Source organism: Equus caballus, chromosome 25 (assembly GCF_041296265.1).
Source record: "Equus caballus isolate H_3958 breed thoroughbred chromosome 25, TB-T2T, whole genome shotgun sequence".
Classification (NCBI taxonomy): domain Eukaryota; kingdom Metazoa; phylum Chordata; class Mammalia; order Perissodactyla; family Equidae; genus Equus; species Equus caballus.
The window spans coordinates 43160351-43175449 of NC_091708.1; the positions used below are offsets into that span (position 1 = coordinate 43160351).

The 15099-nt window shown below is 50.7% G+C and overlaps 1 protein-coding gene across 2 annotated transcripts in view; it reads left to right on the forward strand.

The window, feature by feature from the left end:
* Positions 1-15099, forward strand: part of CFAP77 (cilia and flagella associated protein 77) — a 125430-nt gene that overhangs the window by 83585 nt on the left and 26746 nt on the right. For both annotated transcript variants that reach the window (XM_070251993.1, XM_005605898.4), the window contains one exon: positions 13990-14095. In XM_070251993.1, the coding sequence (XP_070108094.1) occupies positions 13990-14095 (106 nt within the window). The remainder of the gene's footprint in view (positions 1-13989; positions 14096-15099) is intronic.

Consider the following 15099-nt stretch of genomic DNA (forward strand, 5'->3'; position numbering starts at 1 on the left):
TAGGAGAGACAGCCCCCGGGCCAGGGAGGGACAATTAAGGAAAAGGCGGTGGGAGATGAGGGGACCAACGGCTGCGGGGGTCCACTGGGGCCAGAGCTGGCTGGCCAGCCCACCTCAGACAGGGTGCTGGTGGCCACCTCGTTGGAGGGTCCTCTGCAGACAAAGGCTCAGAGCTCTAATCCCCGAAGGTGCCCAGACCCTGGGGGCCAGGCTCACCTAGGGGCGGGGGAATGCGGCCTGGGTAAATGCAGATGCCCAGGCCCCGGCCCGGGGCCAGAGGGTCAGAACAGCTGATGCTGGGGCCCAGGCATCTCTACTTTCAATAAGCTCTCGGGGCAATTCTTATTCATCCCCAGGATTGAGAGTCTCTGGCCTCAACAGGATGAGGGGAGGAGAGACTATTAAAATGCCACTTCTGGTCCAGGCCAGGGCTGTGTCTCCCGGCTCCGGGGCATTTGGATCTGAGGGTGGGCACCCTCCTCCTCAGGGCTGTAGGAGGACTTCCGGGGGCCCTGGGCACCTTGCCTTCGTGAGCCCTTTCCTCCATAAAAAATAATAATAATAATTAAAAATATTTTATGGCTGTGCTGGTATAAAGATGAACATAATCCAGTCTGGATAATTTTTATTTTTTTCTTCTGATTTTAAAATAAATTAAAACGTTTTCTTGGGCCCCTAAGAGTGTCTTGGAGCCCCGGCCCCATGGCCCCTGGACAAGATGTTCCTTTCAGGGCTTGTTGCCACCTCCTCCTCTAAGGGAGTTTCCTCTCTGCTCCCGTCCTCCCGCCCCTGCCAGCCCCCTTCCGAAGGGAGCAGAGATGATGGCAGAGAGGAGAGAAAACTCGCCTTCAAGCCTGAAGACTCCAGACTCAGCACAGTGCTCTCCCGCCCCTGTGTTGAGGGACTTTGGGCACATCACTTAGAATCTCCATGGGTCTCCATTTCTCCCTCTGCCAGTGGGATTAATACTTCCTTCTCCTGTGTCAGAAGAAATGGAGTGAATTCATCAGTAAAGAGTTCTTGAGCTCTTGGGAAGAAAGCGAGACACAAGTATTTTTGTTATTTAAGAGGTATAGAGTCAGGGCTGCAATTGCACATGGCTGCAGAGGCCTGGAAGGTAAAAGGGTAAAAGCTGGCCCTGTGTAAGGCAATAGGGAGTGGTGGGGACTGCGTCAAACTAAAGCACATGCCTGGTCTAAAGGCAGCAGCTCCATCCAGTTATTGATGTGTGGGACTGAGGGCCTACTGTTACCAGATAATCTAATGCCTCATTAAGGAAAGCCAGACATTTGGATCTTTACATGAATTCTTCTGATTTTTAAAAAGATAATTTTTTAAAAAAAATAGTAAAAACAAGAGTTTTTAAATGCTACAGGCCAAACTAAGGATGTCTGCGGGCCAGGCATAGCCTAGAGTCTGCTATTTGCAACCACATTCATCCAGTATTGCCAGATATGGGTCCTGTGGAAGTTATTTCATCTCCTTGAACTCTTTATCGATAGTTTAATGTCAATAGTTCTTTATCAAATAGATTTTTTATCAGTAAAATAGGGGGTAACATAGTTCCTATTAGTAGGGTTTTTGTAAGGATGAAATGAGCGGTCCCTGGCACAGGGGGCAGCGTGGGGGGGGGGGTTACAAAAGGGCACAGGAGGGGTCCTTCCTCGATGCAGCTGCGTGGTCTCTCGACTACGGTGGCGGGTGCACAAACCTACACTGTGATAAAATCACGGAGAAATAAATACACGTACAGATGAGTGCGACTAAGTTTGGAGAAATCTGATTAAGATGGGTGAATGGTCTCAACGTCAACATCCTGCTTGTGATTTCGTTCTGGAGTTTTGTAAGATGTTTCCATTGGAGGAAACTGGGTAGGCGGTACACGGGATCTCTCTGCACTGCTTCTTACAGCTACACAGGAGTCTACAAGCATCTCAATAAAAATTTCAATTAAAGGCAAAAAAAAATGGATTTAGCAGTAGCTTTGGTACCATGTGGGCAATGTTAGTCTGAACCGCTTATTAGAAGAAACAGCAGTGCAAATTTAGTGCTCAGTAAATGGTCATCGAAGTCACTTGACGGTCGGACAGATGAGCCCATCCAGGCAGCCTCAGGTCAGGAGAAGGGAAGGCACCCGAGCGTGGACATGCGCTGCTCCGCGCTGTCTGAGAAAGCAAGGGCGTCCTTCAGGAAGCCACTCGGCGCTGAGGCACACCTCGGGCAGATGGAAGAAAAGTTAGGTCTCAGTGGATGGTGCCACTGTTGGGTGTCCCCCGCGGGTTCTCTTTTGATTTAGGACCTCCAAGAGAGGCCTGGCCCTCCAGCCTTTTTTCTTCTCCAAAACCAGACCCTCCACGGTCTGCGGTGTGCCCTGAATTTCATGCCCAGCCAAGGAGGTGCAGCCGATCCCTGAGGCCCCTGTCTGCTCCTGCAGCCCTGGAGGCCGGCGGGCGCCAGCACCTCCCCTGCCCCCTGGGAGAAGCAGACCGGTGCTGGCACATTAGAGATGGATTTTAATTTCATTTTAACAAAATAGCTGTCTCCACTGGAAGAAGCATCAAGCGCCAGGTAAGGCCCCGTCTTGAGCGGAATCACGTTGAACAGACCTCCGTGCTGTCATTGATTTTCCAGGAAGAAAAAAATTGCCTCTGGCTACTAAACCGAATTAGTAGTCACTGATGACCAATTATTTTAGCCCGCTGTGAACGGAGAGCCGTACTAAAATCCGGTTTGTCAGACCCAAGGCTCCCTTCTCAAACAGCTTTCAACAAATGTGTACCTCCAGTCCCTCAGAAGGTTCCTACCGCCTCCTCTCCTCAGCCAAGCTCTCCAGCTCCGAAAGTTTTAATGAGCAGCGAAGACGAAGATGGGTTGCCATGAAAGGGGCCCCCTCTAATCCGCAGAGCAGTCTTCGGCAGAGAGGAGCGCACTGGCAAATCAGAGCTGTCAGCCCTCACCCCCCCCATGCACAAAGTGTCAGCCTAATGTTTGCAAATGATAATTTCCATTTCCCTTGCTCGTCCCCGGCGCCTTCATCCCAGATCAACCCCTGGTCTGGGGTATCAATCGCGAAGCAGTGAAGACGGATTTGATTGAACTAATTTGAAGTTTCTTGCAGGCCTACCCCGACGAGGAGGTGATTTCATTTCATTTTATTCCCCATTTTCCGCTTTATTAGACTGAGTTTTGACACAGTTTTGTGGTTAGTGGGAACGTCAGGGTGATGAGGAACTCTTCCAAGAGGTTCCTGCCAGGTTATCGGCAAATTTGTCAAAGTCCCCGGTGGTCAGCCGTCGTTGACCGGCTTTGCTCAGAAAGAGCGAAAACCCTAAGCTTGAGGGCCTCAGACCTCTCGGGATGGGGCCACCAGGGGGTCAAGACGAATCAGACTTTTTGTGTAGAGGAAACACTGCCGGAGAAGTCCAGGGAAGCAAAGCGTAGAAAAACACGGTTTAACTCGACCATCGTCTGGGCACAGAGCAGGCCCAGCGGTGAGACCACCTGGACAAAGATGACTGAATCCCCCGGACCCACTTTGGGGTCGCTGAGCGCACTGACGAACCATCGGGAGAGAGAATCTTTAGATGGGGACCCTGGCTCTGCTGCCCGGCCGCCCTGTGTCTGTGAGTAAACCGCAGCAAGTTGCCTAATTTATCTGAGCCTCAGTTTCCCCATCTGAAAGCGGGAATGTTCATGCTCACTTTCCGAGTTATGAGGAATCAATGAGACGGCAGCCGGAGCGCTCAGCAGCGGGCTCAGTGTAGTAAGTGCCCGTTGAGCCGGAAGGCACTTTTAAATCGCTGAGATTCCCCAGTGCCCATCAGGCCACTCTGGGGCTGGGAGGCTCGGTGCCAGCCAGGCCTGGTTTCCTGTCTTTGTTCGTGACCATCCCTCTGTCTGGAGTCCGATGTTTCACTTCCCTGCCCGGCCACCTTGTGCTCATCCTCAAAGCCCTGTCAAATGCCTCAGAGCGGACTTTCCCCCATCCCACGCTCTTGCTGAATTAACCGTTCTGTCCTCTGGGCTCCAATAGCTGTCTACACTGGTGCTTAGCCCTGCAGGGGGCAGGGCTGAAAAGTGGATCCACCCACAGGCTCCTGACATAAATGCAATAGTCATTCACCGGCTTTGTGGTCTTGGGCAAGACCATGAACTTCTCTGGGCCTCTGATTTCTCATCTGAGAAATGGGGGTTTTACTCTCTCTCTACAGTTGTCCTAAGGACCGAGGAGGAGGCAGGGGGCGTGAGCTGTGGTGATTATCACTATTTCTCTGCATGCCCTGTGACCTCAGAGACCACATCCCCACAGCTCATGGAGCCCGGCCCGTTACGGGGAGCTCCTGGGCGGGTCAGATGGATGAGCGGACGAATAAGCAAGTGAACCCAGAGTTGAGATCTCATTCACAGGATGGGGAGCGCTCTGCTGTGTTTTTCCTCCCCCTGGAAAGGCCTCAGATCCCCAAATCCTGTACCCTTCCTCTCATCACAGACTATTTCGCTCCACCACCACAGAAACAGTTCTGAAGTGTGGCTGTCATCATGCCCCTCCCCTCTCCTCTTCCCCCAAAACCATCCATATCTCCCTAGTACTTTCATGAAGACCTTCCTCTGTTATGACTCCTGCCTTGGCTATTTTCTCCTCAATCTGTCTACTTAGTTTCGTGTTGAGGTGTAATTTACGGACAATGAAAGGGTTCATATACAATTTGATGAGTTTTGACAAATTTATATATCTGAGTATCCAATGAAGATATAGCACATTTCCATCACTCCAAAAGTCCCTGGAGCCCCTTTTTGGTCAGTCCCTTCCTCCACCTCCAGGAGGACCCCCACCCTGACCAAGCTCCCCAGCTCTGGTGTGGACCTGGTCCAATTCCTCCTGCCCTCCTGGCCCAGCAGCTCCTCCCCAGATGTCTGTGTACGGCCAGCCTTCTGTTCCTCTCCCTCTGGGCCCCAGAGAGCCTCCTAGCAGCCCCCACCCCCACCTCAACCCCAGTGCTCCAGGACCCTCCCAGCACCACATGGAAGCGCAGGCTTCGACGAGCCCGAATCACTTTCGAACATGGTTTTAAAGATGCATAATGAATGGGTCTGACAGTCCCAGAGTTCCCTGGCTGGACGGGCTCCCAGAGGACCCCTTGTCCAGACTCTCCCTTCATGAATCCCCTCACTCATCCTCAGTTAGGAACAGTGCCCCGTGTCGCCCGCCCTGTGTTCTCAGGGTGACTGCCATTGTTGCCCCTTTTGGGATCCAGGATCCGCTCCGACACGCTGACTTTAGTAACTAAGCCCCTGGTGACTGGTGACGGAGAGAGAGGAATCAGGAGGCCCAGGGGCTTGTCCTCAGTGCCTGCACCCTTTCTGCAGGACGTCAGGGCCCCTGCAGCCGTCACTAGGAAGGTTCCCTCATTTCTTCCGGAGACCCCCGCCTTGGGCGGTGAGTGGAGGAAGTCAGCCATCCTGGGAAAAGGGTCTTTAAAGGAAGAGGCACTGGGATCCCAGGGCCGCTCAGCCCGTCTACAAAGCACAGACTGCCCAGGCCGGGAGACGAGCAGGGAGCAACCCCGCCTCGGGCCCTGTTCCACGGAGCTGAGAGCCTACTGGGGAGGTGGACACGGACTCAAGCGCTGTGAAAAATTTCAAAAAGGCCTTGGAAGGCGCAGAGTGCCGGGCCCGCAAGTCACCAGAGCTGAGGAGGTCTCGGGAGGGGCCTGGGGCAGGCGTGGGGGCGTCTCACTTAAGCTGAGACCCAGAGGAGGTGAGGGGGAGAGCCACAGGAAGGTAAGGAGGGGCCCCGGAGGACACCAGGCGCAGTCAGGGCTCTGGAGGAAGTGGGGTCCTGGGCTGTGCTGGTCTGGGAGGAGGCATGAGACCGGTGGGATCTAGGGGATGGGGCAGGGCCTTTGAAACATGTGCCCCACACCCCAAGGGCAAGGAGAGACCACCGGTGGATGCTGAGGAAGACAGGACCAGATGTGCTTTGTTAAAAAGCCTCAGCCTTGGCTGGCCCGGTGGCCAAGTGGTTAAGTTCCTGTGCTCCGCTTTGGTGGCCCAGGGTCTTGACAGTTTGGATCCTGGGCGCGGACATGGCACCGCTCCTTGGGTCACATGCCACAACCAGAAGGACCCACAACTAGAATATACAACTATGTACTGGGTGGCTTTGGGGAGAAGAAAAAAAAATTGGCAGCAGATGTTAGTTCGGGGCCAATCTTCAAGGAAAAAAAAAGCCTGAGCTCTGGTGTAGAGGGGTGGGGCAGAGACAGGGAGCCGGGCCTGTTACAGGGTCTGGTGAGAGAGGACAGTACCTAGGAAGGCCTGGGGTCCTGAGGGAGAGTAGCCAGGCCCCCTGGGCTTGGCCTCTGTGGGCAGTCTGCTCGCTGGAGGTCCCCTCCAGCCTTTGCAGAAATCGATTCACCTTCTCTTGGCTGCAGATGCTGTAGCCAGAGGGGTAGGAGTCCAGGCTTTGCTGCTGGAGTGTGCTGTGTGACCCTGGCCAGCCATTTGACCTCTCTGGGCCTCAGCTTCCCCACTCCCACCTTTCCCACCTCATTTAGTGAGGATAAATAATTAAGACCTTCTGTGTGAACCCCCTCCAGCTCCTCAAAAGAAAGCTGCCGATATGTCGGCTATAATTGTGACCACAGGGGCTCTCAGCCTGTGGCAAAAATCATTCGTTCTGGGATGGGAAAAATGCCTTTTTTTCATTATAAAGAACTACATTGACTTTTAAAAAAACTGAATGTGTTTTAAGCTGGCAGCAAAAAACAGTTGCAGAAGAAAATAAGAAAAATGGCTCCTAAAGTTGCGTCCTCCAGGGTCAGGCACACAGGGAGATGCTGAAGCCCCACTTGAGAGCGTGCAGGGCTGGGCTCTCGCCAAGGGCCTCCCCTGGCCCCCGAAGGCCCAGCCACCCTCCGCGGCTTGTGGTGGAAAGGCTGAAAATAAACCGTGCAGAGAGTGCTGGTCTGACGTCCACAGCACCGTGTGGTGAGGGGCAGCTTGTGACCTCACGCTGAACCTGGGGACCTGGATGCATCACCCCCATTGCTGACTGTGAGGTCCGGCTGAATCACATGACCTCTCAGACTTGGGTTTCTTTTTTTTTTTGCTTTCCTTGTTGCAAAAGAGTCGTAAAACACCAGTAAGTAGACTGGAAGGGGAAGGTCCCCTTGCCCCCCGCAGCATGTCTGCCCCCCCACCCCAGGACAAGTCCTTTTTCCATCCACTCACACCTGTGTCGATACCCCTGCACATATAAGACTTTCTCCCCCCAACTTGTTTTTTTATACTTGACGTATGTCTTGGAGATCTTTCTGGGTCGTTACACGGATGGCCACTCTAATCTGTTTGGCAGCTATATAATATTTCCTAAATATATCCTGCCATCGCTTTATAAATGTGACCAGTACAGTGAACAAGTGGGAGCTGTACGGGAATTCTAGAGCATCGTGTCCTCGCCCTGTTCAAACCCACTCTGAGGGTCAACTTCGTGCCCGGCCCCTTTCCCAGGGAAAATCTCAGACCTCCCAGGCTGTTCTGCTCACTCCCGATGACAAAAGACCATCTCAGCGCGCCCGTTAATATGTCCAATCCAGCATAACCATCAAGACTTCCAGCTTCGTTGGGAGAAAAGCTCCTTTCCTCCCCCAGCTAGAAGCTCAGTGGGAAGAGGGAGAGTGAGCTGTTCTCTGTGATCCCCCCCCAATTCCTTGGCTCCAGGGTGGGCAGCGGGCTGACAATAGGACCTTCGGTTCTTAATACATTTCCTGATTTCATCTGGTAACACGTCATTTAGCATTCTTTCATTTGCTCTTCTAAGTGAGACTGGCCGATAGTGTATACCTTCTCCTTGTCTCGGTTTGGGGTTATAAAGTGATTTGGGAAGCTTTAGAAAAAGTTCTGGAAAGCCCTGGAATCCTGTCTGCAGCGAGGTTGTGAGAACTCATGTGCGAGAACATTCGGACCTGGTACTCATGGCTCTATTAACGTTTCTATATGTACTTAGTCAACTTTGATCTTTTATATTTTTCTAGACAAATCACCCATTTTGCTTTGGTTTTCACATTTATTAGGATAAAGTTATACATAATATTCTCTTATAATTAAAAAAAATCTTACTTGCACTCAAGAGAAGCTTCAGGTTTTGTGCGACCTGGAGCTTATTCAAGTTTGGGGCCCTCTTTAAGAAAAAAAAACCTGGGGCCGGCCCCGTGGCCAAGTGGTTAGGTTCACGCGCTCCACTGTGATGGCCTAGGGTTTTGCCAGTTCGGATCCTGGGCACAGACATGGCACCGCTCATGAGGCCATGCTGAGGCAGCATCCCACATGCCACAACCAGAAGGACCCACAACTAAAAAGTTACCACTATGTACCAGGGGACTTTGGGGAGAAAAAGGAAAAATAAAATCTTTAAAAAAAATTTTTGTTAATTAAAAAAAAAAAAACAAACTCAAAATCCTGACTACAAGTTTGGCACAAAACTGAAAATTCAATTAGAATGAGAAAATAAATCAGAACAAATTACAAATATAAATAAGCTGACAAATACCACAAGCCACAAGATCCAGAAAATTGAAACATTGAAAAAGATCAATTGCCTGACACACCCCATATTCATTTCTGCCTCTACATTTTTGGGTTCCACACTCTTTGATTACCTCTTCGTACGACAGTAATCTTGTAATATTTTTCCATAAAGCAGAAAGCTATTTCAGTTTTTGCTCTAGCATGCTTGATGGCCTTTTAAAAAATATTTCACTTTGAAATAATAATAGAGTCACAAGAAGTTGTGACACTAGTACAGAGAATTCCTGCATGTTCCTCGCCTGGTTTCCCCCAACGATAAAATCTTCCACAGCTACAGCGCGACACCAAAACTAAAAACTGACATCCTACGATACACACACTTCGTTCGGCTTTCACCACTTTTAGATGTACTCTTGTGTGTGCATGTGTGTGTGTATTTAGTTCTATGCAAATTTATCACATGTACACATTTGTGTAACACAATCAAGATACAGAATGGTTCTATCACCTCAAAGATCTCGCTCATACCACCTCATAGTGACCTCCCACCTGCCACTCCGTAATCCCTGGAAAATTCCAAAATATCACATGTATGGAATCATTCAGTATGTAACCTCTTGAGATGGTTTTTTTCACCCAGCATCGTGGCCTTTCGATGCATCCAAGTTGTGCATGTCGATAGTTCGCTCCTCTTTGCTGTTGAGCAGAGCGCCATAGTATGGAGGGACCACAGCTGGTTCAACAGTTCTCCCACTGAAGGACCCAGTTTGGAGCCGTTACAATAATTCTGCTACGAATATATGTGTACAGACACAGACATAAGTTCGTAAGACCTAAGACCTAATTTGTGTAGACATAAGTTGCCATTTCTCTGGAATAAATGCCCAGGAGTGCAATTGCTGGGCCGTATGGTAAGTGTATGTTTAGTTTTTTAAGAAACCGTCAAACTCTTTTCCAGAGCGGCTATACCATTTTACACCCCACCAGCAATGTCTGAGAGGTCAGTTTCTCTGCATCCTCACCAGCATTCGATATCGTCACTATTTCTCATTTTAGCTGTCATCGTGGTCTTAATTTACGTTTCCCTGATGGCTAGGGGTGTTGACTATTTTTTCATATACTTGTTTGCCATCCATATATCTTTACTGATGAAATGTCTCTTCCCGTCTTTCACCCGTTTTCTAAGTGGATTGTCTTGTTTTTGTTTTTACTGTTGAGTTTTGAGAGTTCTTTATACATTCTAGGTAGGAGTCCTTGTCCAGATGTACAGTCTGCAAATACGTCCTCCCCGTCTGCAGTTCGCCTTTTCATCTTCTTAACGGGACCTTTCACAGAGCAAAAGTTCTTAATTTTGATGAAGTCCAATTTATCACTTTTTTTCTCTAAAGGATCATGCTTTGGTGTCAAGTCTAAGGACTCCTCACCTAGCCTAGCCCAAGTCCCAAATATTTTCTCCTACATTTTCTTCAGAAAGTTTTCTGGTTTTACATTCTCCGTTTAAATCTGTGAGCCATTTTGCCGTTTTTTGAGTTGATTCTTTTTTTTGAGTTAGTTCTTGCATAGGGTGTGAGACTTGAGTTGAGAGCTGTTTTTTTGGTTTTTGGCCTTTTTTGTCTGTGAGGTCCGTTGTTCCAGCACTGTTTGTTGGAAAGACTGTCCTTCCTCCGTTGAATTGCAATTCCACCAATCTACTCTCTTTACCTTATTACAACTCATCTATAGCCTAATTTATGATACTCTGGATTATGAAAAAGTGTGTCTCCTAGAATTTTGCCTAATCTCTCTTTCTCTGGCTCCCCCACCCCCACCCCCTGGTTTCCAACAACGTCGAATTACTGAGAGAGGCACTGTGCCAGTTCACACCGGACATGAGCCATTCGTGCCCTCGTGGCGTTGGCGTTCAGTGGCCGAGACCGATTAGAAAGCAGTAAAGGGAAGAAGGAGACAGCATCTGCATGGGAGGGCACCTGGCAAGGGCCATTTCAGGACGGGCTGGTCATGGACGAGCCGTCTGAGGAGGTGACCCAACAGCTGAGACCTGAAGGCGAAGGAGAAGTTAAGCGTGTGCCTAACAGGAGAAAGAAGACTCCAGCTGGAGGGAAAAGGCTTGGAAGGTTCCGGAAGCCGTGAGAGATGGGGTGAATGTCGGGGAGCAGCTGGAGAGGGAAGGGCTTTGCAGGCCGTGGCGAGGAGTCTTGGCTTAGCCTAAGAAGCAGGAGGCCATCAACGGTGTTTGAAAGAAAGGGTGATGGGACGTGATTTATGTCCTGGGTTTCCCCCGTGTCAGACAAGCCTGTCCACCTTTTCATCCAAGCTTCCCCTCATCATCTACTAGGTTACACTGAGCAAGTTAATGAGCCACAGCAGAAGTGGGCAAATCCTCGGGCTCCTCAGCCAGCCGGGGCTGGGCCGTTGTGACTCTCAAGGGCTGTTGGCTGCTCTCTGGCTCCGAGCCCCTCCCTGCCAGGTGATAAGATCGGCTGGCTGGGGCAGGACACAAGGCGGTCAGCGAGGCGGGCTTCGAGGGGAGGGCTGCCGTGATGGATGCGAGGGGGGCTGCTGGGAAGAGAGCTTTTCTGTTGTGAATGGCCTCTTGGGGTAGATACTGCGAGATGACGCATCTCGTGTCATTAGAAAGCACAGCCATAAATTAGGCGGCTCAGAAGCATGGGGAGTGTAATAATTAAGTAATAAAAGTCGCCACAGGGGTAAAGGAAACGGAAAACAAAGAGCCGCTGTTTGTAGATGCACTGCAGGCTGCTCTGTAAAGAGACCTCTGAGCGCAAGCGGCGCGTCAAAGCCACTGAACCTCCACTCAAATAGAGTCCCAGCTCAGCCCAGTCTCAAAGAGGTCCTCACGTAAGGGAGGCAGACTGTGCCAGGAGCACAGGTCGGGTGGGAGAGTAGGGGGTGGATATTTAGGTCCAGTCCAGCTCTACATCTGTCTCTGGGTTCACAAAAATCTCATACTTGGAGGGGCCGAGCAGGTAGCAGAGCTTCTGGTAGAAGGGCAATAGGGAAGGGAGAGGACTGGGGCTAAATGGCACCCGATCCTCAGCTTTAGCCAACCGTTGCTGCATAGGAATGCAGGCCCACACGGTCAGGACCTACGCATTTTCAAGACAATCTAGAAAGCTGGGTTTTAATGTAAAATTTCCCAATTTTTCAGTATTGACAATGATTTCAAAGTCTTTTAAGACCGCTGTGCAGGCCAATCAAACACAAGGCCAGAGACTTGAGGTTTGCAGTCTCTGGTCCTTCACTGTATGATCTTGGGGAATCACCTCTCTTCTCAGTAGCCCCATTTTCTCATTCCCTTGTCTGTGAAAGAAGGTCACTGGGGAAGATGAGAGTCTCTGAAGCTTTCCTGGGGTGCTTGCACCTCTGAAAATGCGATGGACAGAAGCTGGGGGGTCCCCTCCCTAGACAGAATGTGTGTACACACCTGCTCGGAAACGACTGACTCCAACTTCCCGTGACCTCAGGGGGCTAGAGGGTCTCAATGGCCTAAGCCTCGAAGTGTGGGTCCTGGGGAAGCACTTCCAGCCACTCCAGACCCATGGAACCGGAACGTGCCTTTAACGAGATCCCCCAGGGATCCGCGCACACACATGACAGCTTGCAAAATGCTGCTGTGTGGGTCCTTCCGCCGTGCAAGACTGATTCCTTGTCACCAGACTTTCCCTGGATGGCAGATTCCATCAGCGTTTCCCAAAGTGTGAGCTGAGGAACCCCCATACCCTAGTTTCCTGGGGCTGCCGAAACACATCACCACAAACCTGGGGGCTTAAAGCAACAGAAATGGATTCTCTTCTAGTCTGGAGGCCAGAGGTTTGAGAGGAAGGTGTCCGCAGGGCCCTGCTCCCTCCAGCGGCTCTGGGGAGAGTCTCTCCCTGACTCTGCCACCCGCTGGGGGCTCCAGGCGTTCTTCGGCTTCTGGCAGCATCACTCCGCTTTCTGCCTCCACGTTCACATCACCTTCTCCTCTTCTCTCTGCGTCTCTCTTCTGTGCATCTCTTATAAGGGCACTTGCCGTTGGATTTGAGGCCAATCCTAGAAAGCACTTACGTAACTATTTACCCTATCTTGAGATCCTCAACTTGACTACCGCTGCAAAAGCCCTTTTTCGGAATAAAGCCATATTCACAGGTTCCAGGGATCAAGATAGAAATATATATTTTCAGGGGCCGCCATTCCACCCACCACATCCCGTATCTGAACTACATCCTATATTTGCTAAAAATTCTACTTCTTGGCTCCCCCTCCCCCCACTTCCTGAATCAGAACCTCTGGGTTTTTTCCCCCAAATATTGGGTGGATGGTGCTGCATACCTCCTATGGCGTCACTCCCGGCACAATGTCTGTTTGTCACTTTCAGTGATGCTAAGATTGATCATTTTGGTAAATTTTATGTTACATGTATTTTACCACAATAAAAAAAATTGATCATTTGGCTCAGCTGTGGCAGCCTGACCCACCCATTATAAAGTTCCCCTCTGCCTTCCAACTAGTCACTTTAGCAGCCACTGGTGATTGTTACCTAAATCCATGATTTCATTGGGAATTGTAAAAGAATGATTCCCTTCCCCTCTAGTCTATTCCTCCTGCATTCATTAGCTCTGGTTCTTCTGTAAAGAGCTTTCCCTCATTACCTATTTGGTTACACTGAGCAGGTCTCTCTCACAGCACGGCCTCACTGCTGTGGGACCTTACTCTTGATCTCTAGGATGGGGATAATATCTGTGCCCACTTTACAGTGCTGTGAAGGGATGGTGCGAACAAAATACTCTGCACAGGATAAGTGCTCCTTGGCTGGAGACTCTTGTCACAACCAGAGCTGGATTCTAAAAGTTGCAAAGCCAGATTTTATTCAGTACTATTGCAAAAGAGGAAAGTGACTTCAGTATAGAAGTGGGCTCAGTTCTGCACACAACTCAGGTGGGCATTTATAGCCGAGGAGCAGAGTGCAAAGGTGAGTGGGTGTAAAGTTTCTAAGAGGAGACATCAAGGGTGGGGGGATTCTAAACTGACTTAGGATCAGTCAGAGTGATCAGATAGCAGGGATATCGAGGGTGGCAGGACTGACTTAGCAGGGTTCTTTGCTAAGACTGACTTCAGCAGGCCAAGGGTAGGGCCCGAGGATAAGGCCTAGTTGAAAAGAGGGTATAGAGGAGCCTGCCTAAAATCTGGTGAAAGGGAGAGTCTTCGTCACCATCTCAGGCCGGGCACTTGGTTGACATGCAGTAAATGTTTGTTGAATGACTCAAGCAAGGCACCTGTTTCTTCCATGGCTTTAGAAGGCTGGAGAGAGCCTCTGGCAGCCTTGGGGGAGAGCGGTTTGCCCTGTAGCCCCCACAGGCTGGGTAGCCACAGCCCTGGAGCTCCCCATGGGTGTCCTCGGGAGAGAGGGTGCTGCTGGCCCTTCCAAGACCTCAGGCCTGTCTGGATTCTCCCCGGCAGGCCTTCCACCCCCTTCTTTGATCTGCTGCAGCACCGGTACCAGCAGCTTTGGGTGCAGGAACAAAAGGCCACCCAGAAAGCCATTAAACTGGAGAAAAAACACAAGGTAAATGCAGCGCTCAGTCCTGAGCGGCCGACTGGTGGGGGGAAGCGGGGTTCGGGGGTGCTGGCAGGGGCAAAGCTTTGAGATGACATTCGTGCCTGTCCGTCGCTGCAGGGGGGTGTGGGGGTGAGAGGGGAATCACGTTGTTTCTTGCGGTGCAGACGAGGCATCACAGAAATCTAGAGCCGGAGAGGGCCTTGGCGACCGTCAGTTTATAACCCCTACGTAAGCCCCCAGAGTGGAAGTTTCTGGCCGGGGTCACTGGCAAGCTGGCCGGGTGCCTCTGGGGCAGGATTGGACCCCGGTCTCCTGATTCCTTCCGGGCCTCCTTCACCAAACCTCCCACGACCTCACACGTCCGGAGAGCAGATTTTAAACCAACTTGACCTGGCCTGGACAGAAATGTGCCCTGTACTGTCTATACAGAAAAGGCCAATTAGGCAAAAGGAACAGAGAAAGCCCACTTCTGGGAAGGTGCTGTAAAGAGCACATTTTATTGAACATTAGGAATACATTCTGTTTCAAATTAATGAATGGGCCCCATGCTAAACCCTTGACGGACGTCACGTACATCATCTCGTCCACGCTGGCAGCGGCCCGTGAGCTGGGCATCCTCGCCCCTCTCTCCTGGGTGTGGAAATGAGGCTCAGAGAGGCGGTGCCCGTGCCGGGAAACTGGAGTGGACGCCAGAGCGAGGCCCAAACACTGCCAATTGCTAATGAGATGAGTCTCGGTGAGACTTTTACCCGGACAAACATCTTTAGCTGTTAATTTGTGTTGCCCTACGCCTTTGAAAATACTGAAACAGTATTTCCTTTAAAATATCGCGAAATTCGGACCTTGGGAGAGCTCATGTCGGCCTCCTCTCCAGTAGGTCCAGACGGATGATTGTAAAATCAGAATTGCTTTATGTTCACATGGCGCTTTACAGATTCCATCACGACCGTCACAAGCAATGCTGTCCCTCAGCCCCCTGCCATGCTCCGTGCCGAGAACCAGGCTGGACA